Source organism: Colius striatus, chromosome 4 (assembly GCF_028858725.1).
Source record: "Colius striatus isolate bColStr4 chromosome 4, bColStr4.1.hap1, whole genome shotgun sequence".
NCBI lineage: Eukaryota > Metazoa > Chordata > Aves > Coliiformes > Coliidae > Colius > Colius striatus.
In genome coordinates this window covers 67,140,561-67,167,041 of record NC_084762.1, presented here as the reverse complement: position 1 = coordinate 67,167,041, position 26,481 = coordinate 67,140,561, and the positions used below count along the sequence as shown (strand labels likewise).

The 26,481-nt window shown below is 39.7% G+C and overlaps 1 protein-coding gene across 1 annotated transcript in view; it reads right to left on the bottom strand.

The window, feature by feature from the left end:
* The window catches only part of STMN2 (stathmin 2), a 42,583-nt gene that overhangs the window by 6,567 nt on the left and 9,535 nt on the right, over positions 1-26,481 (bottom strand). Inside the window, exons 2-3 of the mRNA XM_061995002.1 lie at positions 9,723-9,818; positions 8,917-9,089 (exon numbers count right to left, since the gene is read on the bottom strand). Coding sequence (XP_061850986.1) covers positions 8,917-9,089; positions 9,723-9,818 — 269 coding nt within the window. The remainder of the gene's footprint in view (positions 1-8,916; positions 9,090-9,722; positions 9,819-26,481) is intronic.

Here is a 26,481-nt window from a genome sequence, read left to right as displayed (position 1 = left end):
AATTTGGAAATGATAAGCAACATTATATGCTTTTGGATAAATTAAATTAGAGGGAGGAGGAGAAGCAAGCAGGGAATGAAATATGGCTCCAGGAAGCTAAGTGCGTATTTCAGTGCAGATTCACAATGCATTGTTGCCACTGTTACCAGAAAAAAAGAATTAGTTGAAGGCCCAAATTAAGGGCTTTAACCAATAATTACAATTAATGGTAATTAATCCTATTAAATTCTATCATGTGGCTTTAAATGGATTGAAAAAGGCTGCAATTCTTCTACATGAACGAGATCCAACTAGGAGGAGAAAACAAACATTTTACTGAAGGTGAGATGCACATAAAACCAAATGCCCTGACGAGGCTAATTAAGCAGATTCTAGAAAAAGCTGCAAAAGCTAGGCAGAACACCTTGCAGCAAGACACTGGAGTAAAGTATATCTGGCTTTGAAAGGCTATAATGACTTGCTTGAGATCAGAGGAAAGAGCTACTTTTATCCATCTTGGCTACTTAATGTATTTGCTTTCCTCTCTGGCCTGGTTGCAGTTAAGGGCTCATTTCTCAGATCCTTGGAGAGTCTGCTGATGGGAACAGTCTGCTGAAATGGTTGGTACCTTACAAAGGCTCTTCCTGGCTCTTACCTCCATTGTAGCATATGCTCATCAGGAAGTAATAGAGCAAACATTTTTCAGATCTCTGACTGAGAAAATAACTTGTGCAGGCCAAAAGACGTTGCAAATGGGAACAAAAGCTTCCCAGACAGGTTCAGCCAGAAGCAGAGGAAGTTTAACCCACAGGAACAGAAGCAAGATGAGCCAAAGGGAAGAAGAGCTGGGCAAAGAAGGAATTTTGTAGGCTAATTGAAGAATCACAGAAGGTCTCTAAGTTTAATAAACTCCTCAATTTTAATAATTGTATAATAAAAATGGGTTAGGTGAACTGGCTTCTGCAGGGGGGTTGGACTAGATGATCTCTAAAGGTCCCTTCCAACCCCCACCATTCTATGAAAATCTTTGATTTCAGATACTTAGCATTTGACGTTTCTTTAACTGCAGGAAATTTCAAAATATATAAAGGTTATTTTGAAAGATTTGGTACCACATTAAATTTAAATAATTTAACATCTTCATCTGCTTTATCATTTTGAGACCAGCTTGAGTGTCTCAGTTTGAATAGTGCTTGTGAAGTTATTCTGCATTTTCTGTTTAATATAATGTTCAATGGCAACCTTTCATCTGCTTTTGGAAAAGTTATCATCACTGAATTTTGCTTGCTGGTATGAATGTTGTGAATTCTTTGCTTAAGTGGTCTAAAAGTAACTTTGACAATCGAGGAATGTATTTCCTTTCCTATTGGGAATTTGCCTAGAAAAGGTACTGTAATACTAATGATAATATTTTTCCCATGAAAGATTTGACTTGTTAATTTGAATGGCTAACATTTCATGGTGTTTACATATGTATATATAATGTGTTATGAAATCAAATATACTTGAAATAAATTTGGAAAACAGACATTTCCAAGGACATATCCAGGGCTTGTGGAGATGCTGTAGTGTAAAGTAAGATTTGGCCTGTGTCTGTAAGCAGCATTTTTAAAAGGAGCATAGGCTTTCAATGGGAGGCAGCAAAACGTCTTGGAGATTCGGGGATATTTACCCATTTTTCAGGACTTGATTTCTTCCATTCAAACACTCTGGTTTCTGGAACTACTTATCCTAAGTCCAGGAGAATACGGAAAAATTAGGGTTCCATATCAGAGTATGCAGAGTTCTGGAGGCTGTGCTATCAGACAACATGTGCAAAAGTAATTTGTCCACTAATGCATGGTAATGAAGAAAATTCTTATACTCTAATTCTTTATTTACTCAACGGAAATTGCATTGGCACCAGGATGAGTCAGAATAAAAGTGAAACCAGACCTCAGGAACTGACTGCACACCTCTAATGTGCATTTTCCTTTATGACGGGACTTAAATGGCCTTCCTTTTCGTCACTCAGAAGGCTCAAAGCATCCAGGACTGGTTCAAAATAAAGGGAGACCCTCCCTGCCACAAAACATCCACAGAATACAGCCTCATTTAGACTGATGTCCCTCTCTAATGCCATTGTACCGCAGCTGTGAGTCTGTCTGTTTCCTTGATGTTCTGATTATTTTTTATGACAACCTTGAAAGGCAGTTGTTATGTTTTCATACCATATTGTCAAATGATTTTCTGTGTCCAACACGTTTGGCAAAAGAACTTGGCCACCCTGTCTGTTCAAAGCCTGCTACACATCCAGAAATGGGTAAATGAATGACCCCAAATACCTAGTGGGACTGGGATTAATAGACTCCCTTTGTTGTTTGTGTTGGCTTGTAACTGCTATGTTTGGACTCCTGCAGTCTTGAAACAGGATTCCAACACATGTAGGAAGCTTTTATTCCAAGTTTATTTTCAACATAGTATTGTTTGAAGTGCTCAAAAGGATATGTTCTAACACAGTTGTCAATGGCTTACGATATGTGCTTCCTGAACAGTTATTGTGAGAAAATGAGTAGAAAAGACTGGAAATGGGATGAAAGATAAGGAGAGAAAAGTATCAAATGGTGGAGAAAGAAAAAAGTAAAACTCAAGGGGGAATATCCAGAAGACTTATTAAATGTAACAAGGCACAATCAATGCAGCTACAGCCAAAGCACCTAACGCTAGATGTGGAGGAATAAAAATGTCACAAAACATTCATACTGTTGTTCCTAGAAACATACTGTTGTGCTAATGCAGGCAAACTCTTATGGATAGTAATGTCATATTTTTAAAGCATAGTCATGTCATATTTTTAAAGGATCATGTACATCCCTAGTTTTCAGAGATGAGTGCTTCAAGAAGAAATCCACATCTCTTACTTAAATGGCCAGAGGCAGATGCAGACAACTACACATTTCATGAGCAATATTATTTAAGGAAGATGACTTTGGAGATAACATGTATTTTAAAATTATTACTCACAGGAAGACAATTCTCCTTATCTGAGTAACAGGTGCTTTATTTTCTCACCTTTATGTAGTTTTCTTTGACATGTATGTGCAAATATTGAAGTAATGTATGCAGAGATAAAATTAAAGGATTACATTTAAGCAGGAATGAGCAAGACTGACTCTGCTTTTAAACTGGGAATTTCAGCTTGAATACATTCACCTTAGTTACTAGGATCCACAGTTACTACAATATATGAGGCACACAAGCAATCATGAGAGCTCCTCTTTCATAACACATTCATTCAGTGGCTGGATTTTAAAAAATTCAGTTGTTCAGCAGAAGCTGCATTAACCTTGGTATCCTTCAGTGTGCTGTGTATTTAAGAGATACCATTAATGGAGCAAAACGTGAAGACAAGATTAAAGGCTCCTACTGCAATGTAACGTAAATGCCAAGGTGAAGCCTAGGTATTTATCAGAAAGAAATGATGACTTGAAGTAGAGATGTTTTCAGAGGAAGGAATTGGGTTTGGGATTTTTCCATGTAAAAGCAAGGGAATGGACTCAAGATCTCATTCATGGTTACATCCTGTTCCTCATTGGGAATACTATCATTTGTATTACATCAGCACCTGCTCTGACTGTTGTGAGGACTCAATGTCTCAGGCAGCATGCAAATACACAGGCAGAGGCAGTTCCCCTCCCAAAGCAACCACAGAAAAGAGGGATTGCTCCTGCTCCCTGGGATCACAGAGCAACAGAGTGAAATGGTCATTTTGCAGGAGAGTCAGAGACACCTGGCCTGTAACTGTGGGTGAAACCCTACTTCTCCTGAAACTGTACGTTGCAAAATTTTGCTTGAATTTAGATGAGCAACTTTTTTTTCTTTTTGTCCTGTCTGCCAATGGAACTTTGGGTCAGGGACACTTAAGAATGTGAAGCAGAGTAAAAAACCCCCACAAACAGCTCATTCACAATGTTGTTCAAGAAAACTCTTATTTCCTTAACTAGCACAAAATTGCTGCTCTCAAGGTTGTGACCCATGGGAGTGAAAAAGTCATGTCGGAGGGATGCAAGGTACCACCTAAGCTGTCTGAGGCTCCCCTACCTGCTCATGAGGCATTTTGTGATCTGCTGCAGCTTGAGGCCTGCCTTTTTTAAGTTAATGAAGATCAGTATCAGTTTGTCTTATGACTGTTCATTAGTAGCAAAGCCCATGGCAGACTGCAGGAAGGATCTTTGCCAGCATTGGGATGTATGCTGTTGGCTCATGACTCTGTGCTCTGAGACAGAGCCTTGTGCATGACACCAAACCCTCTCCTAGCTGGTAGCAACCATCTTCCTGCAGGCACATATTCCACAGGCTTACACTTTGTGGATGAGGAACTGTGAATTGGCTTACAGTTTTGGCGATCTTTTGCAAACATTAGGGCTGAAGCATGATGCATGTAAACACGATGGTGTAAATGAAAATGCGACAGAACTACCTGGTTCCAGTGCTGATTACACAAATATTACTGGGATCTGGGATAGAAAAACACTTCATGCTGTATTCCTTCTCTACAGAAGGACAGCTGAGGGCCAGCATAACAGAAACGGTGATTGGCAGTGGGCAAGATCATAGGCAAAATATTTTGGGCAGTTCCTGTACTTCCTCTCAGCCTGCTCACTTGCAAATTTGGTGGGAAAACATGGAGGGGAGGAGGAATGAGCTGGAAGAAAACAAGCTCCACTTTTGCCTGGAAAGGTGTCATCTGTTCTCTGCTTCTCCTGTTGCCTGAAGCAGCAGTTTTGCAGGTCCCACACAAAATCTAGAAGGCATCATTTGCGCCCTGCCTCAGCTCTGCCACCTTCCTCACTTTGGCAAAGCCTTTTTCCCCAGCAGCCTGCGGTGCCATATGGTAAAGCACAGGTGGCTCCCTCACTGCTAAAGGAGAGATGGATTCAGAGTATTAAGAAGTGCCATTCTAAGTGCCTCTGGGCAGTCTGTGGGGCTGGCACAAAGGGGCAGCAAGTCGGATGCTGAAGCCTAATACAAAGTGAAGCTGTGAGAGACGTTTATCTTGCAGCATTTCATAGGAACAGTATTAAAATCTCACGTAGCTATAAGGCTATATCCAACAGCATTAAAGTTTAAAAGTATGACTGTTCTTCTGCATTCTTTGCAGTGCCAAGCTCTAGGGATGAGCCTGATTCTACTGCATCCCAGCACAAAGTCATTAAAATGATTTAATCACACATGATTTCTCTCCCATAATCTAAAACTTAGAAACGTGTATCCCTTTAGTGTTTTGTTTTTATGCTAGTAAGTTGAACATACACAATTTGAGATATGGCTCTTGAAGCCTGTACATGAGGGGTAATAATAGCTGAACATTCAAGGCCAATGGGTAAAAATGAATAAATGTTAAAGATTCTGTAAGAAATAAACTTCTGCTGCAGTCAATGTCACTGTGCTCTATTTTCTTAAGTGGGAAGGATTAAAAGATCCATCTGATTTTCAACCAAGGTGGGAAAATATAGCACACATGCCAAAAAAAATAATGGCATAATAATGACATGCTGTAAAGAGAAGTCTATAAATAGGAAGGACAAATCTGTAACTAGCCCAAATGTGTGGTGCAAAAGGAAAAAAATGCCTCAGGTGAAACTCAGTTTGGGAGTGTGAGGTCATGACTATCAAGTTAGGTGGAGGTAAACGGGGAGAAATTGAGAGTCCTAAAAAAAAAAGCTTACAAGGCTTATAAGAGAATAAACAGGAACTATAAACAGGAAGCAACATAAGCAGGAGACTGCTGAAGTGCATGTATTGCTATAGATGTTCCCTTGAGTTTGAAAATGTATTAACGAACATTGCCTAATTAACAGAGCATAACCTAATTCCTAAACAGTGTAAAATCAATTAGTATTTTTCTCTGAAAAGGCAATTCTCATCCATTAGTTATACTTGATTTTAATTAGAATTGTGCTGAAAGGACACAATCTCGACTGCTCATGCCTGACAGCTGTTGTACGTAGATTGAAAAGTATGATAACCAGGATGCTGGTTGTCAGAAAAAATCTGCCTGGTTTGCTTAGCAGCAGGAAGTGGGAGATGCTTAGGGATAGTGTAGATTAAATTGGGCAAATCTGCCTGGTCCGCTCCTTGACAGAGAGATATACATATTCCTGAGGCAGAGGTTGCATTCACACAATCATTTCCTACAAGGTTGTGCTCTATCAATTTTTCTGTTCCCTTTCTAAAATAAATAATATTTTAATAGTATCTAAATAGTCTGTGAAAACAAATGCAGCTTGATGAAACAATATGTGAAAAGGTGATTCTCTCTCTCTCTGTTTTGAAATTGCTGTCTGATGATTTCATTCAGTGCTTCTTCCCCTTTGGATTGTGTGAAACAGAACATAATTGTTCCTATTCATTTGCTCATTACCATTCATGACTTTGTTTGACTTCTATCTTATCAGTCATCTCTTTCAAAGTTGAAAAGTAGACTATTTAATTTATCTTCTTATGGAAGATTTTCTGTTCCTCTGATTGCTTTTTTATCCTTCTCTGCACTATACTCTTTTTTCAGGCCAAAGATGAAGTCAGTAGTTGAGATGTGAGAGCACCAGGGATTTTAACAGTCATATAAAGAAGGATTTTTTTTTTCTTTTCTTTGTTTCTTTCCCTGAAATTTCTGCTGCAATGTTAATGTGGATGATCTTGTCTATTAAAATAACTCAGTTTTATGTTCATTCAAAATGAATATGGTACCAAGGGGAAAAAATGACAGGTGTCTGTATTGCTACCACTGATTACCAGTTTATTGCACAATTATTTTTTTCTTTAGGAAGAAATGAACAGTACTGAAGTCAATGAAATGAAATCTCTGGGACATTCAATTTATATTTTCCACTAAGTATATGTATAATATCAGGCTTCTTAATTGCTGCTATTTCATTCTATGTCTGTATCTTTGACTACTTGTACTTGGTAGAGAGGCACTTCACTGACCGAGTCTTCGGTGTATATCATAATTTGTGTGTATGATAGATCATGTTTCTCATCAGGTGCGTGTTCTTTTCACATACAGTCACATGCTTTTGCTCAAATGAATACTCCCGTAGAACTATTTCTTTGAAAGAAGCAATAGTGCTAATGTAGGTGCATTAGAACCACAGACTTGGGTTAAAAAGGCAGCAGAAATGGCAAATGGGAACACTTCAGTGAGCATCTAAATTAATTGCTCAAATTAGTGAGGTCCAGTCAGGTTTCACTGCAAATCAAAACTAAGGTCCAGGTTTTAAGGACCTGTCAGTAATCCACATCTACTGATTTCAATGGATTCACATCACACCATACGCCAGTGTAATCACTCCATCAGGTTTCTTGGAAATGACCCTGATCTGGTCTGTCAGGAGTGAAAGGAGAATGGATCTACTTTTGTTGGAGCTGCTCCATGTACTATCTGTGGCATATCTGCTGTCCCTGGATTTCTGTATTCATTTTTGTTCATATCTGGAAAAGATGCTGTAAATGTCAGTTTTAGTATCAAATTACATTGTTTAAGAGAGAAACGAAAGGCTTACAGACATCTGAGCTTCTTTCCTTTTCAGATACCCTCTACTAAGGACATCATGAAGAGATGGAAGGGTTTCTAACTCAAATTTAACTGGTGCAAACAGATTTGCCACAAAATAGCATTGATCGCCTGGTTGAAGGACACAGAAAATCCTTCTCCTGAGGCTTCTCTGGCTTCCGTAGCTCTCCTTTTGTGCCACAACAAAAGGAAACATGGATTAACCAGGACAATATATTATCACATCTTGAGCTTTCTGCAGCCTTAGCAGCCAACCATGACTTTCCTGAAACGGTGCAACACAGCATAAACACTGGGTCAATACAAAACACCAATAATTTTCGGACTTCAATTCAGGCTGGCCACGGTGAGTGTCTCATTTGCTTGTCCTGTAATCCTCCAACTTAGCTGATTTGAAATTTGGCCTTTTACCTTCTGAAGACAAAAAAAGCCAACCCAAACCCAAAACAATCTGAGCTAGCTCTGACTCAGAGCAAACAAAGACCCCTTCAATACATCAGTGATGATGAAAGCCAAATAAACAGTTAATGTGAACATCCATCTGCATGTACCCTGCACTTGTGCTAACCCTTACGAAGAAGTGATGCTGGCAAAGTGCCAGTCAGGACTCAACAGACAATGTGACTATTAAGGCAGGTATTCTTTATGGCGCTTCTATAAAGGCTTTAATTCAGTAGGAGTAACAAGCCTTCCAAAACCTAGGTGACAAACATATTGATTATGAAACAGGGTTTTACCATTATGGGTGAAGTCATAAAGAAGGAAAGACTTACTCTGTAGATAATCCTGCAAGGCCAGCTTCCAGAACTATTGAGACTGTCTGCTAGAAATGCTTTTCTTAATGCCAGTGTCTTCATTCAAGTGTGTAGTGAATGATTCTGAACACTCTTTATTCAGGGTTGACATGTCTCCATACTGCATAAATAAGTCATTTTAGCTGCTGCAGGCAGGCCTTGTGAGCAATTTCCATGGGCACTACAAGGAGTCAAGATCTGGTAGTTCAGACAGTAGCTGTTTGAATTGCACATCCATCTCTTAGACACCAGAAAAATCACACTGGTTTTCAGCAGCTATCATAGATGCTTTGAATGAACCACTTACTTACACTCACATGACAAGCGTGCATATCTGAACCTACTAGGGTCTCCTGACTGAAGCTATCTGTATTTTGTGATGTGTAACTTCCTAAGCATCAAAATCAGTGAGGTTTATTTGCAAGCTGCTGAAAGAAAAGACTTTCTTTAAACAGATTCATAATTTTCGTTCACATAGGCCCCTCTAAGTCAGTGAGGGTGATGGAAAACACAGATGGGCAGGAAACTTTGCTGTTATTCTGTACACTAAGGTCTAATTACTAGCATTTTTTTTTTAAGGAAAGATACCTTTCTCCTCTCCTCTGCAGCCTCCAGCTTTTTCTGGATCTCCTCAAGAGAGAGTTCTTTCTTCTTTGGAGAAGCTAAAGTTCGTGGTGCTTCTGAGACTGGAGATGGCGGCTTTAGGATCAGTTCAAAGGCCTGGCCCGAGGCACGTTTGTTGATTTGTTTCACTTCCATGTCTGCACAATAAAACGTGAAACCGTAAGCCCTTCAATACCTCAGCAGTACTAAGGAGAGAAACAGCACAGACCTTAGTGTAGGATAAGAAGTATGGACAAAAGGTTCGGCATCTTTGCTTTGGGTATTTTAAATTCAATGGCAGAATATGGTCTGAAAACTGTTCTCAGGAGAAGTACATTCCATTTTATCTGTAATAGCTTAATTACACCTTAATCTCATACAGATAAAAATTTACACCAGTTTTGGAAGCTTATTTGTGTTTTGTGTCATTTCCCACTCCCTGCGAGCAGTGCCCAAGCTGATTAAGTTTTTAAGCATGCTTTCATCTTTTCTTGGTCTCATTGGGAATTATGCCAGCTGTGGAGCTGTAATTCTCAAATGGGTAGTAGGAAAAATACAGCTCAGTATGAGAGCTAACTGTAAGACTTCAGTTAGTTGCCATCAGGAGCAATATCCAGCATCACAGGTGATACACAATCAGTAGAAAATAAGAGTCAAAACCAGCAAATAAATTGTTAAATCAGCAAAATATCCATGGACTAACACTATGGACTGGGACGGTGAATGGAGTAATTTCCCAGCACTGGCATGTTATCTGACCTCCAGGATGATTTCCAATGAAAATCACTCACCATCATATTTATAGATGTTCATGTTGCGAGGTTCCGGGTAAAAACAGGAACAGATCAGAGACAGCATGGACAGCTCCTTCATCTTCTCCTTGTAAGCTGAAATGAGAGATCTTGTGAGTATGCTTCCTCCACAGTGAATCTCTAGCTGAGGTGACTGGCTGGGGACCAGCAAACTTGCTCCATCAACCACCTGGCAGATTTCACTAGAATATTTATTTTCAACTATTTCTTCTGAATATTGAGCTTTTATCAAATCACATATGAGATGCTCAGTACTGCAGACTGCTTCTGATCTCCTCTATGACCTCAGCCTTGGCTGTAATGCAGACAGTCTTCTCTGGTTTATTGAAAGTGAACTTGGCTATTGGGAAATGTATTTAGCATTGGAAAAGTGCCATGACTCCACACTCTCCTGGCAGGTGGAAAGACATGAAGCTCTTACAAATTCTCTGACGTTTACAAATGCAACTGAAAACAGCTTTGAAATGCTGCCCATGTGTTGCCATAGGCAGATGCTAAAGATAACATCTCTTACAAATGAAAATGTCATCCAGATAATCAAAAATAAAACAAGAAACGAGGATACATTTATCAAGTCCTTTCCATAATGGCCTTAACATGCGTAACTACTTTAACCAAAGGTTTTCCTTCCTCCCTTACTGGACAAAACATACTGCTTCCGTACTTGGATCTAGCACATATCAGGTAATGCAATAAACTCCCTTGTAATTTACCTTATGATGATACCTTTACCTACTTCTGAATGCCTATAGGCCCCCATGCATGGACTGAGGAGTTGGTCTACAAATGATTGTACCAATAACTAACCATTATACAATGTTCTGCATTCAGCCTTTCTAACTGCTATCATTACAGCTTGTAAGAAAGTAGCATTTTATCTGGTCACTTGGCAAGTTAATGACGGAACCCAGACTAGAGCCTGCTCTCCCAGGTCTCAGGGCAATACCCTAGCTACTGCCACACTACATAAAATATATATATGTTGAGTGAGAGTGAGATGTGTGTGCTTCAAAATTCATCTTGGTGTGCACAGATCCCTGCTACTATCAAAAGCATATCTATAGAGGCAGACACGCATTTGCTGCCAACATGTGAAAACATGGCTTAAAATAGAATTGTGGATGAAAGTACTATAGTTAACAGATCAGACCCAATTAATCCTCGACGTTATCAAAGGCAAATCAGGCAGCTCTTTTATCTTCAAGTTGTGGATACATGTGGAATTGTCATCCAGCCTTTCTCACGGATACTCTTGGTGCTTTTTGAATTTGTTTTTCCTACTCAGAAATGTCTCTGAGGTTGATGAAGGCTTGAGAGCCTTTGGGTGCTCCTCAATATGGTGGTATCTGAATGATCACTCAACTCAGGAATGGATTTCTAGCTGCTGGTAGATGATTAATTAATCTAATTAAGCTTTGCATGGATGCCTCTAATCATGGACACTAAATAATCCACCTAAAGGACATAAAGCTTTTCAGAAATCATGGGTGAAAGACAGCATCTCAGGTCAAAAGTGAACTGAAGATCTTGCTTTCTGTGGACTGAGGTTATCAAGGAAGCTTGGACTTGACAAGTTGGGTTTTTTTTTTTGTGTCTAAAACTTAAGTAACAACATGCAGGGAATAACTCAAAAATCCTCTGAAGAGACAAACTGTGTCCAACTGATGTCTGTTAATAGTCAATTGTAATGGTATGTTGACTTAGGCCTCCATCCAACAGAGCATTTAACTGCATGCATTTAAGCACACAGCTGTGATAATCCAGACTGTCCTTTAACGAGAGGTTGCCCAGCTGGCTGCCTACACCACCAAAATTGCATCCTTTTTAGCAGGGCAGTTGTGGAGTGGGTGCACACAAAACTTCGGATGCTGCCTGGGAGGCTGCTAAACATACAGAAAATAGATGTTGAGTTGCATGTTTGGGGGACTAAAGAACTGGTAATTAGCAAAACATGTAAACTGATCTTTAGATTATGAGACTGATTGTGGGCAAATGAGTTAACATTACGGAACGCCCTGTTGCGAGTGTGAGAAGCAGCAGCATGAGAATGGAAAACAGGCGAAATGTGAAGGTCAGTAGGATGTAAAAACAAAAACTGACAGCATGGTAGCATTTGCTTGTGGCAGTGCTACCCCTTCAGCAAATCTGACTGGGTTTGCTATGTTTCACCACATTGCTGGAACCCCGACTGGGTGGAGACCAGCAGTGTTATAGACAGGGCTGTGGATGACAGCAGCTGCATGCTAGGCCTTCTTGTACAGGGTCTGCTGAATCACTGCTACAATGTGTATCTTGAAATATCTTTCTAGAAAGAGGCATGCAAAGGATGGTCCTTGGGATCCTGCCTTTTAGAGTCTTTGTTAGAATTTTCTATCTTTGCTTGACACTGAATGTGTCTTGTTTTCTAATGGCATCTAAAATAATTAGAAAAAGATGTTTTTTCTCCCAGCTTGCCATCTGCAAAACAAGGCTGGAGAAAGATAAGAAGGTGCTCAGCTATGTCTCCTTTCAGTACAATAGCTGTACTGAAGCCCACTGGAGAAATGATTGTCCTTTTTCATTCTTCCCTCTGACAGAATTAGGAAGATCTTCCATGCTTTACAAGCATTACATTTTCCTTTATTATGGTATTGATTTATCCGTCATTTGCCTTAAAAGTTCCTTCAACCATAGCTGGAACTCTTCTTGAATACTCATAGGAAGTTCTGAAGGTTGCTGCAACCCTGAGAATCAAACAACCTGCCATGTTGACAAGAACTGCTTCTCCTGCTGCACTTAAGAGCTGAGGGCCTCAAAGGAACTGAAGAGCTATACACCTCCTTAGGCGTCCAACATAGGCATAGTGGTGGCTTATCTCCCTTGATCGGACTAGAACAGCTTATTTGCAGCATCGAGTAGCAGGAGCTCTGCTTTGCTCAGCTGCCCTTCCCTTAAAGTATAATACATTTAAAAAAACCCCCTACTCTAAAACAACAACAAAAAAAGGAGTACAGTCAGCCTAGCTAGTGGGCTCATCAGAGTGGCTGGCCCATGTCACACAGGTTAAACAGAGAGATAATTGTGCTTTCCCAAATCCCGAGGAGTTAGTGTTTTACCCATTGAAGCCTGTTCTCTCAAAACTGCATATTTTTCTGTTAAAAAAGCAGTACACAGGCCAGAAAGACAACAGCACAGCATTTATGCAATCTGCATAGGACCTCTTGGGCTAAGTGAACCAGGCACAAAAATTATCTTCTAGCAGAGCTCTAAAAAACCCTTGAAGACAAGTAGTGATTGCAACAAAGTTTATTTTCCCAATATGTTTCAACTGGCTCACTAATTATGTAGCTCCTTGTGCAGTCATGTAGGGTACATATCATTCCATTCACTGTGCAAGTTAAACCAAGGAAAGCAAATGGTACTCATAATAGTACAAAAGGTTTGATAGGGAAATTGCTGGGAATGAATGATGTTGACAAAATATGGCAACAGAATCTTCTTAGTTATATGCAGCAAGTTTTAACTGTCTATATGGATTAAGAGCTTCGAAGTTGGGCAAGAGCAGAACACTGATTTTTGCTAAAACCAGGAGGGAATTCAGTATTAGCAATTTTTGCAGTTTTGTTGTGAATACACTAGTATTTACAGCTATTTTTAAACTCTGAAGCTGTGTGATTATTTCAGAACCTCACCTATTTCTTTTAAAATAAATTCCTCATTTTCAGAGTTGTAGAGCAAGTCTTAGAAAAATTATCTAATGCCCCTGAAAGCTTTGATTGCTTCAGACAAGAAGAAACTCAGACAGCTTTGAAACTTGTGAATGTTTTTTTTTTTTTTTGGAGTCCCAAATGTACCTTAATATCACTGTTTTAAGTAAAGATCACCATTTTCTCAAGCCTCAGGCATTGTTTTTAATAGCTATGTTTAGAAACTGAAACCAGTCCCTGTGTTGGGTGAACATTTCCATGCTCTTTCTCTGTAGGTCCTTTGCTTGCTGGTCCAGCTAAGATCTACTGGAGGCTTTCAAACATACCAGAGCTACATCTGCAGGAGAAAGTAGGAAAGCACAGCAGGACTGGATCTCTGGAGGGAAACAATTCTAAGGACTCCATGCCATAGGACTCCTCCTATGTCATTTACATATTTTTGGAGTTTTTAGTTTAGTCCAACAATCTGAATAACGATGAGTGCCTGATGGAGTGCCTGATGCATAGCTGATACACTGCTAAAGCACATCTTCCAGTTTCACTACCCACCAACTAAGCCAATTTGTGCACTCTGAGGTTGCTCTGCAGCATGAACCAAAGCATAGTCAGCTAGGCAGGGTTTCATGATTCTCTTTGAAGGTGCCTTCTTGATCTAAAATAATATGCTTATTCATATACATCCCATATTCCTCCACTAATGACAAAATTAGCTGGTTGCCAGTCCTGCAGCTCACTTGCCTGTTGAGTAAAGCTAACAAGGAAGAGTGCTTTGGCTGACATCGGAAGTCAGCAACCATGTACTTGTTGTTGGGAGAATTAGGAAGACTCAGGAAAATACTGGTAAAATCACCCTGTCTGTTCTCATCTATTATCCCATAGCTGTAAGGAACTTTTTACAGTTTACACTGTAAAATGAAAATCTATCCTGACTGATAGGCCATAGGCAATCTGGGTCACATCTTGTTCCTTGGCAAAGCATAGCTTGGACAGATTGCTGTGTCACAGCATAAACCACTATTTGTAAGCAAGACTTTTTTTAACACATGAAAGCAGAGAGAGAGGTGTAAATGTTACTTATAATTAATATCTGATGAAGACACATTTTTTGTTTCTTTCTACCTTACTGAATCCAGTCTGCATATGATAAAATGTTACTGATTTTTGACACTTCAAGTCCCACTGCCCACTAGTTCTTGAAGTCCTGCCCACCTGGAAGGAAACAGGAACTGGCACTTTGCCCATGATCAGAATGTGCAAACCAACATGGCTCAGCCCTGTGTTCCCTTGCCAGGCACCTGTGAGACAGGTTTCTGAGAACGAACTGAGATCCCGCTTTGTTTTCTGCTCCAGAAAAGATGGCAGGAGTAAGAAGCAAGATTAAGCAAAGCATGAAATATCAGGTAGAGAGGATCTGCCATAGTTATCCTTTTAGATCAGTTTCTCATGGATATTATTGCCAAAGCAGTTTGTTACCAGTTTCCCTTTGTTAATGTTTTTGGTTTGTCAAGACAATGCTTTAAGTCATGAAAAGCCATGTCATTTTCTGAACACCAACAGGTATACTCTATCAGCCACTAATTTTTTTTTTCATCCATTTCAGTAGTTTGTTGCATCCTTTTCTATGCTTCTGCAGGGGAGTTGGACTAGATGATCTCTAAAGGTCCCTTCCAACCCCTACCATTATATGATTCTATGAAATGAAATGGTGTTACATGATCATAACTGTAACTGTCTCCCCATAGCTGGTGGAGTATTTGAAGAAAGCTGCACGACGAAAGCTGGTAAACTGAACTACTACTGTGACTATATAATTTAATTTTTGGCTCTTGTCTGAGATGTATGAGTCTGGGATTCACTTTAATTTATACTGATAATCTACTATTTAAGATAGTTAATTTGCAGCAGTCATGAAAGCTTTCATTTTAGTCTGGAGGCACCACCAGAGAATGATCAGTCCCGTTCCAAGAGAGATATCCAACACAAACAAACTAGGTTGTCTTAAGGCCAATGAATCTCTCTCTGTTGTCAGAAAACCGAAGGAGGTTTATAGACTTATGGAATCACCAGTGATAGAGGGAAAGCCAAAATCCCTGCAGTGAATACGTATTATCCATCCCTTATGCTCAGTCATGAGTGGCATCTCATTTTGGTGGTACACATAGGTGGGACTTATTTTGTTACCGTCTCTCTGCATGCAAAACATCGCTTAACAATATTTGGTGTGAGTCCATCTCAAAATCTTATGTAAATGTGTGCTTTTCCAAGTCCCTCAACAAAACTAAGGTTGCTTTAAATTGTTCTAACATTATGTGGGCTCTTTAATTCCCTACAATGCTCACCTGTTTCACTGGTGGGAAAAGTGGCAAGGGACCCTCACTCATCTGAGGACATTCTTTGCTGGCTCTTTAAAATTGCACTCTCTTCATACATTGCAATGCAGTTTAATACCGAGAGTATAGTGTTTTGGTCGTGTCTGTCCACCCCCCCACCCCCCTCCCCCTTTATAATATTTCTCTATCTAAGCCATTGAGCAAGCAGATACTACAAAAAAGCAACCAGGAAACAGAACACAAGGAAAAAGCACTGAGAATTACTGAGTTTCCTCTGTCAAGAGTTGACTCCGGCATTTCCTATCATATGTGCAGAAAATGGGAAAGAAAGGACTTGGACAGAACTAATCTGCTTTTGTGGCAACTGAGAGTTTCAAAAAGAAGCTTTAGACATTAATTTCTTTAACTCTTGACCATTCTGAGGTCACTAAAGCTACCTGGGTTTTGGCACAACTATTAGCAATTTTATCCTCTCCAAGAAGAGATGCTTTTAACAAACGTCATTAAAATGGTCTGGGATGGAATGAGGCATTACTGTCATTCATAAAAGTGCAGGCTGGCAGTGAAATTAGGGAGCACTGTAGCATCAGTATTTAAAAATACATGCAATTGGCAGGTCTGACCCTTCAGCTTCCTATTAAGATTGTGTCCAATTGTACCAATGAACCTCATCCCTGAGTGCAAGCCTTCGCATGCAGAATAGCTCTGGTGACAGCAAAGGATCTGTCTGGAAAACCTATCCCAAGGAACACACAATCATCAGTTTGCTTCTGTAAAGACTGCCAAATAATGATTTTCTTTGATCTACAGTGTGATGATGCAAATACAAGCAGACACGCAGACTGGAGCGTGGCACAAGTCTGACTAGAAATTGCCTGTAAATTTACAGCTTAATCACTCATCATGACTATGAATTTCTGGGCTAAAATGGACCACTTTGGATGCCATGTCTGTGACTTTTACTTAACATGTGTGATTGGATTCAAATGTCTTTGTTCACTTCATTTTCTGGTTTATTTTCCAAATTTTAACGTCCACAGTTACTATTGTGTATTATTTCAATTTATGTAATTTTCACTGCTAAAGCAATGAGAAAACCCATTTACTGAACCCTGATTGTTACAGTCATCTGTGATACAAGTTAATGAGACTATTTTGTTGGACTAATGCAACTGCTTTGCCAAAATGAGATTTTAATGGAAGGGGTGTTTCGAATTTGGGAAAAAACGTAAATCTTGTCATGGTAACTTGAAACAGTGATGCAGATGCTTTGCCATAGTCACTGCTAGAGATCTTGGGCTAGGTTGTATTTACAGAAATTAAATCACATGCATTTCCTTCCATTGTGGAAGAAATAGAGACATGTGCCTGCCCAAAGAATGTCAGTGCACTCTGGACCCTGAGAGCCTCACCACACTGCTTGCTCGTAGAAACATGGGAAGAACAGACAAGAAAGCTATGGATAAACTTCTCTCCTTCTCTGACTCTGCAGAAACTGATCCATAGCAGTGGCAGTCAGACGCTGCACCCTCTCTTCTGAGCCACCCCTCTAGAGAGCCAGTGCATCACACTGGCACGAGTTAGCCCTTGGTAGTTCAGTTCCAACAGTCCTCTGGGACTGAGGGGATGCAAAGGAGATCAATGCTAATACAGAGGTCTGAGGCCCTCCTGAAATCCATTAGAGCTTCAGAAAACTTCAGCCAGGGTGAAAACAAAAAATCTGGAGATTATTTTTTTTCCCCCAAGGGGAGAAGTCCTCTTTTTTTGAGGTCTGCTTTACCTTTGCAATTTTTTCAAGGCATCTCCCTGTATTTCCCTCCCTTCCTCCAGTTTTCTTCCCATAGAGCTTTTCATGTAGGAAAGCATGTTTGTGACTAAAACAGACTTTGAAGACAACAGAGACGATGAACAGTGAGGAATGAACTCAAAGGCTACAGAACTCCTAAGGCAGCTTTATTTCCTGGTGGTTAACTGAAAACAACCATTTATTTTTTTTTCAGTGACAAGTTAAACCCATGTTCTTCAGATGCTTTGGCAGAAAGCTGATGTTTGCAAATCTTTAAGATAGCCCCATCCAGAAACCATTCTGCTACCTACTGTCTCCTGTATCCTGTGGAAGCACTACAGACTGGAAATTCGGCTACAGGACGACGTGAACCAAAAAGATTTTCCTGAATGTGAACTGAATGGAAAAAGGGAACAGTCTGTAGCAGCTGCACCAGGAGAAAATAACCATCCTTACTTGTGTTACCTTACCTGTTGGAGAACTGCTGTTGGTTTTCTTACATACTTGCTCACAGGGAAAACTGCCTCTTTTGATTGGCACTGTAGCCAGCTTGGCTCTATCCTGTCTTAATCCTCAGTTTTACTTTAGTTTAGGACTACTGATAGGGTAGTAGTAATGATTCTCCATGTATCATTCTGGGTCTGATCCTATCATTAATTTTCCTGTTTTCAAGAAAAATCCCTATCCCCTCAACTATCACTCCGAGTCTTACATGAATAATTTAAGAATCAAAACCTTAAGCCTTGGAATTTTTCAATGTATGTATTTGCATTCCACGATGTAATGCTCATCATGTGTAATGCATTTCCTTTGCATTGTATGACTGAAGGGTTGTGACATACCCTTTTGCTAGCACACAAAGCCATTAAACTCCTTTATTTCTGAAATGGTTTACATATAAAATGGCTTAAACCCCATTTTACTCCAAAATTTCCAACTAACATGGCTTTGAAGTTCCCTCCCTGTTAAGTAGCACTGTACCAGAGTCTGTCACCACCCAGACTAAAAGCAGTGTTTTCAGGAAGGCTAATGTGCAAAGGCCAGAGAAGCAGAAGGCTTCTCAGAGACTCTACTCAACACACCCACCCTGAGCTTTCCTGTACACAGGTTATGTTGTCTCAGCATTCCTGAGATGAGGGCTACTACCTGTAACACCCTGCCATAACAGCAGTCTAGCAGAGTTTGCTTCAGGGCTTCTCTGTTGCAGGACAACCCCCAGATTTAACAGTTTTCTCTCAGAAGGGGCTGCGTACTGCTTAGAAGCCCCCCAAGTCATGCTGTTTCCTTGGTGCAAAGCTGTGGTGCTTGGCTTGGTCCTGGGACCACACTGTTGGCTGAAGCACTGGGGGGAAGGATTTGCAAAGGAGGTGGTACTTCTCCAGTGTCTTTTTAAGTGTGACGTGGAGTGGACTGAGTTACAGCTTGGAAGCTGCAGAGCCTGCAGACAGTCTATGTTCCTCCAGCAGCTCTGGCATGCAGCTATCAGTCATCACATTGGCAGTGTGCCTACAGCTTGCTGCTGATCCAAGCAGCAAGGATGGGAAGTGCTGAGCACACTAGTTTCCTCTGGAGCACCCAGCAGTCAGAGACTAGTCTGTCAGAGTTGGCTGCTGCCTCCCAGCATGCTCCTAAGGCCATCTCATTATTACATTGCGGGATCACGTGGAGGCCCAGCTGAGAGCTAAGCTACTTTCTGTACATACTGATGCCAAAAAGTTTATGATGTCAGTGAGCAGGATGGGGAAAGGATGTTGGGGAAGAAATGACCTGGTGATGAAAAAAACTGTCTCATGTCATAGGCCCTCTCTGTAGGAAAGATTCATGGAGAACACAGGTCTCCCAATTTCTGGATGAGTGACACCTCTGTTGGCACAGGCTGTCTCTTTGAGAGTGATGCAGGCAATATGGGTGCTGGCTGCTGAAACAACCCCTAGAGTGAAGATGCAAATCGAGTATGATGAAACAGAATAGCAACAGCATTAGTTATTCAGCCTAATATGATCAAATGACACATTGCCAAGGTATGAGTTGTGCCACGGATTCTGTTTTAGCACAGTAAGACTGGGTTACTAGAGCGTGGTGTTACACAGCTACCTGCCAATGTTTCTTTCTTTTTCTGAATCTCACCCTCAGCCATGTGTGTTTGGAATGGTGCCATTTATTCCGTTTTTCCTAATGATCTCTTCAGAGACTTCCACTGACTTAATTTTGCATTGTCCTGATCCTTTCATGCAGGTCTAACACACTCCTGTTCGTGCACCACCCAGCCATGCATCACCCACTGACACTGGACATCACTTCATTCTTTGGTGACTGTATTATCATGCCTAGAGGGTAATGACGTAACCCTGGCATATTGTCAATCTTTGCAACTGAAATAAGAGTTCCGTTACTGTTTCTTTTTGTCCTGACACAGTAGATTCTTTCTGGATTTGCACTAATATCATTTCAATTAGGTTATGAAATTGCTCCCCCTGTCTTTGGACAGAGATTACAGTCAAATTGTTTTAAGAACCATACTCAACCGTTCAAGAGACAAAAATTTAGCAGAATTATACACATATTCTGAAGGCAAGCCATTGATACACAAGCAAAGGCAAGGCCCAAAATGCTTCAGCAAAGCAGGCAAGTAAAAAGGGTAAAGTATCCAACTTTTCCTCTTTTCATCATTCAGGGATTCTCAGTTGTTGTGAAGTACCTCAATGAAGGGACCATAGATGCATTGCTACAGGGATAGCTTCCATTAACAAGCAGGTTGGTCCTTGACACTTTACTGGGATCAGATATACATGGGGTTTCAACAAAACTGTAAGTCAGATTTAAAACACAACTTTAAAAAAAGTAATTCATATAGGCGTTGTAACCACAACCCTCATTAATACACATCCAGTGCCATTCCAAAATGAAGGCATGGTTGATGTCTCCCAGTATTTTAAAAATTGTGCTTTGAATTGAGGGAGGCCAAAATAATAGTAAATCATAACTTAAGGCTCAGAAAACAGTAAGCAAATTCAGTTCCGAGGTGCTTTTTTTAATTTTTTTTTTTTTGCTTTAGGCAAAGAAAATACTGAGGGCAAACACCTAGGTAGAACTTTGTGTTTATATTTTATGGGATAAATGCAATTATAATTTGCAGTAGAGTTGGACTCGTTATCTTTACATTCCAATAATTAAATGTATTCCTTGCTTGCTGAGTCATTTCACTGACTGCAAGACCTGTTGCAATTATTTTCACACTATAATTAGCAGGAGAATCCATTTTACAGACAATGTGCTGCTGTGAGGGCTGTAGGTGGTGTCCCTCAAATCAGTTATTTTATAGTGTCTGAATAGCAGACACACAGAAGTGTTCATTAATTAATTTATACCTGTATGTATACACAAAAATGTGTATATATAAGGCGCTTTTTTTTGACTTAAGTTTATTGGTTGATTTTGAGCAATCTGCATGTATTTAACATACTTAACCCAAGGCCAAATATGTGTAACTGCATCTTCATGCTACACAATCACTATTATTGGCTGTTATGACTACCGACTAAATGTCAAAATGCTAAAGACAATAAGAGGTGACAGCTTGAAAAATCCAATTTTCTTCTCAGTTTTGGAGAGAATTTTGATTTATGGGACATTTTAAAATATGAATGTCTCATCAGTTTGAATAAAGACATTGTTTTGCTTTCTGTACACAATGGCAAATGACATATGTAAGCAGATTACTCAAAAATGAAGGGTTCCTATCCTCACAACAATACAGGCAATGACATACGCATTATAATTTTGTTATTTAAGAATAGCATTTTCAATTTGAATGACAGAAAAAAATAAGCTCTTAGTAAATGACTTTTAAGTTTCTGTATAAAACTGTGTGATAGTAGGTTTTGCCTGTCAATGTAACTCATATTTGTGGAGGGTTTTGCTTTAAACTCAAGGAGGTGTCATAATGGAAACTGTGTTGCAGATGCCTTGATACACTGGTTATGATCTCATGCTTTATATCACATGGTCTATTTCCCTTTTTTCATAACAAAGACTACAAATATTAAAATGCCTTTATAAAAATTTAAGAGCCTACTCAATAGGGTATAATGTGGGAGCAAGGCTCTGTATTTGTTTAATGGCAAGAGATTCCAAAGGCCTGAATTTTTGGATTTAGAGAAATCTAGTCCCTAATTTAAGAAACTATCCCCATAAGGAAGCCTACCAAGGGTTTGTTTATCCTTGGAGAAACTCTTTGGTTAAAAAACAGTTTTATTAGGTTTTCAAGGACTTCAAAAGCACTGCACAGAGTAAGTAAAAATGACAGGAATTCCCTGATCAAACATGTTGATACAGAGCACATTCTGTAAAGCTTGTATTTTTGTTTGATATTATCTCCTAAGAAGTGAGCAGCAGAATGAGCAGGAAAAGCATCTTTTGGCAGGTCCCTAAATCCAGAAACTGGGGTCATTTTTAGATGTTTCAGTGCTCGACATGCTCCCTGTGAAAATCCTTTTTTACAGCATTTAAAGACATAATTTTATGATAGTCTTCTACATAGTCATAAAGAAAATACAAATGCCCAAGTGAGATTTCAGATGATTTTTCAGCATCTGTCTATGGAAACTCATAACTGTCAATACTGAAAGATGAAGTCTAAGCACCAAAATAGGAATAGATACTGGGGAGTGACCTTTTTTTTAAGAAAAAGAAAAGACACAAAAATTTACAGAAATAACTTTGGTATATGTAGTTTGAGTCTGAAAGTCTTACAGAGGTTTTTTTGCTATTTCTTACACCTTTCTTTTAAAGCCATTAGATGGGAAAAATGGAGAGTGGAAGCAGGCCAGAGGCAGAGGTGCGTTTAAATCAACATAACAGGAGGTCAGGTTCACCAGTGGTTGAAGGTATTTGGTGCTGTGAAGCTGTACCTGAAGTACTGCACCCAGTTTTGGGCCCCCTCAACTTAAGAAGGATATGGAGGAACAGGTGAAGGTCTAGTGGAGGGCTGCCAGGAGGATGAGGAACCTGAAGCATACAGCATTGAAGAATGTTGGAGGGCACCACTTGGGCAAAAAGGTGGCTAAGGGACAATATACTAGCTGCTTACAACTATTTGAAGGAAATATCAATGAAATGACAGACCCAAACTCTTCCAGATAACAGAACAAGGAGCAACAGCTACAAAATTGTGTCTTGGGAAACTGTGAGATCATCCATTCAGGCGGTGACTAGACAAAGTCATGATGGCCCTTCTTTAAGCATAAGGATAAACTAAGACAATCAATGTCCTTCCAGACTCTCCATAGTTTAGTTTCCAGAGTGAGTTCAATTTTATGTGTGGGAGGGAGGGCTTCCTAGTAACTTTACCTCCCCAGTTTCAGTCCTCTTTATTATTCATATTTTTTAGTGCTTGCTAGCCCAACAGAAATGTCACTGGACCTCTGCACTATTTCTGTCATTCAGGACTTGTACATTAGCTGCAGACTCTTGGTGAGCTCATTTCCAGGACATTACAGAAGCAAATTCCTCAGTCTCCTCTTCTAGCTCTTTCCTTGATGACCCAATTACTCATTGTCTTCCATTCTACTTCCCTCCTTGCCAAAGAACCTCATGGTTTCTTTTTGACATGTTCCTAGAGCACCTTATTGGAGTAGCACCAGGAAGAGGCTCCAGCTGTTCAGCTGCTGGACTTCAGACGTGGTCATCACCATAGGCCACTTCCACAGTCACCCTACACCTTTTCTGAAATGCAGTCTTCCCAGTAACTCCTCAAATTTGGTAAAAATATCTCTCATCATTTAATCTGGCTTGCAAAACAAGCAACGAGCCATATAGAAAAGACAGAGGCAATTAAAAAAAAAAAAGATACATAAAGGCAAATAATGAAAATTATTGTTACTATTCTTTTGTATTTTGTCTTTGCCTCACTGGGAAGATTTTGTGTAGCTTGCAGAATCTAAATGATCATTTCATTCTTGGAACTGTTGCAAATAAAATAGCAGTCTGGTCATCAGTATTAATTTATGTAGCACAACAAATATGGTGTCTCTGCAAGTTTTGTTATTGAGCAAAATCATAAAATCATATTGGCAACAGAGCATGTGGATAAAAATGTGCCTACTTTAACCAGATATTGGCATAACTGATAATATTAATATAGGTCAAACTTATGATCTAATCGAGATCATAAAATAAATCTGAAGGGTTTATTTAATCTTTTTTAAATTAAAACTGATTTGGGCAGTGACAACAATCAATGAAGAGACTTGTGTGAAGTGATCGATGAAATCTTCAATAACCGTGACTTGTAGCAGGTGACAAGCACTTTCCAATTTGTCACATCCTTTGAAAAACAGTATAACAGTAAAACAGCCTGAGGAAAAAACATATGCAAAATGTGTGCTAAAATAGACCTCCAGCTTAAGCACTTACTGGGCTGTGTCCATTTAGCAGTGGTCTTCTAGAAGCCCATCTAGAAGATATAGGCCATGTCCTTCATCACCCTACTGTCACAAACTCCTCCTGTCAGTAAAACTAGTTACAATAGTTCAAAATTTCTTTTGAGTTTTGATCTTGAGCTGATTAATACCATTTTACTAGCAAGCAGGTCATTCATGGATGAAATCCCAGCCTTGTTTTAAGTCAGCTGAAAAGCTGTCTTTGACTTTAGTGCATTCAAGTTTTACCCAACAGATGCTTTCAAGGAGATCTTCCAATATTAGATTTTTGAGCTATTAACCACCTATCTGTTATTCTGTGACTTTCAGATTTTTCTGTATAATCTTTAATTAAACTATCTATGCAGCTATTATTATTACCAATTACCTGATTTATACTTCCACTGTTGTATCCTGTGATGTCTTTATGCATATATTCAAATATTTGATTGCCTCCATTAAGAAAATAATGATACCACTCAACAGCATATTGTTGAAATTTATCATAGTTAGGCATCGATTACAAATATTATTGAATGGTTTAATCAGAAGATGTGTAAAAGGAATGAGAAATAAAGAATGACAGCCTCTTTGAAACCAAGCTGATGGTGCAAAGTAATGAGTGTATTATTCAGAATTGATTAAACTGTCTGAGAAAGAACTTTTGCTGATGGGATTTTTTTTTGTTAAAACTGATGCTACAAAAAAAAAAAAATCCAGTGGTCAGAGAAAGTGTTTTAAGTAGATTTGGTCAGATTTGCGTAACAGAAATACATTGAATTTTGAAGATAACAATTTATATTGTCTTTCAGTAATGTGACTGCTCCCACAGAATCACAGAATGGTAGGGATTGGAAGGGAATTCTAGAGATCATCCAGTCTAACCCCCTGCTAAAGCAAGTTCACCTCGATCAGGTCGCAGAGAAACATGTCCAGTTCTGAAAACCTCCACAGGAGACTCCATACCCTCCCTGTACAGCCTGTGCCAGGGCTCCCTCACTCTCACAGTAAAGAAGTTTTTCCTTACGTTCAAGAGGAACTTCCTGTGTTCCAGCTTGTGCCCCTTATCCCTTGTCCTGTCACTGGGCACTACAGAAAAAAGACTCAGCCCACCCTCTCAACACCTGCCCTTCAGATATTTATAAGCATTGATAAGATTCCCTCTCAGCCTTCTCCAGGCCAAACAGTCCCAGATCTGTCAAATTAAGTCTTTCTTGATCCACTTCTGGTTTTCTCTTTTCTCTTTCCCTCTTTATACTGTTTTTCAATGTAGTGATTCTTTTCCTGTTCAGCAATATTACTAAAGATTTCTGGAATTCATTTGCTCTGTCAGTTGATTTATCTCTCTATTTATCTATTTATTTGTCTCTGTTTTTCTGCAGTATTGGCCTCTACTTACACAGAAGAGAATCTTGATGAATTCAGACTCCATTTTGCTACTGAATTAACCACGTGAGGAGTCGATCCCTGCAGAGATGCTCCATTGGTTTCTGTGGGACTCTGGTGTAAGGATGCTTGGGTCATTTAGAATAAAAAGGGATCTTTACTTGCAATAACTAGATTTTCAGGACACTGTGCACCACCATATCCTAAAATCAACAGTCTCATTAAAAGCAAAACAGAACTTCTGTGTTGTTCAGCCTGTCCTTTATAACAAACTTACCAAACTTTTGAAGATTGTCTTGGCTGTCATATTCATCACTATGTTCTAAAAGTAGCAGGAACTGGAGATATTCAAATGTCAACTTGTAACAGCCTGTTTTTTCTCTTTTGTTCTATAATCAAATTCTTTTTCCTGTATAAAATGGTCTGTTTTCCTGTATAAAAAAGTCTCTTTTCCTGTATAATCAAATTCTCCTTTATTAGTGTGACTGGCTTTTGCATGACTTTTCAAAATAATAAAGAAGAAGTTTCCTTTCTAAGCTGATGCTTTGGAAGATGTAAAGAAGGAAAAAAATGGGTTAATCAGACATTGATCTACTACAACAGATTTCCACTGGTTTAGGATCCAGCTCTAGCAGGACTGGTTCTCCTGGCCTTGAGTTGGTCACACTTAAATGTGTGACCCATACACCACCGTGAGCCATTGCTGTTTCCCCTCTAGTGACACTTTTTTTCTTCCACTGCTTTAGAAAATATCTGAGTCCTTCCACTGAAACTCACTTTGTTAAACTGCAACAATTAGAGTTTTCTTGGCTGGAGAGCTGCCTTTTCCATCAGCTGTTTAGCTGCTGGGCAGTAGTGGACCCATTGCTACGTTTTTCACCTCCCACCACCCTGGAGAACAAAGCAGTGTTTCTCTGAAGCTGTGAGTCAAGTGCCCAAAGGATGGCTGAAGCCTCACTGTTGCCCCCTGCATTTTCCTCCATGCCACTGAGTAGTGAGTATCTTCACTCTGGGTAGACCTCAGCAATGTGCAGTTTGATCACAGCCAGAGGCACTGACCTCTCCCTATGTGTTGTGGAGGAACAGACACACCTCTATCCCACCACTGGTACCTTAGAGCTTTACTGACTC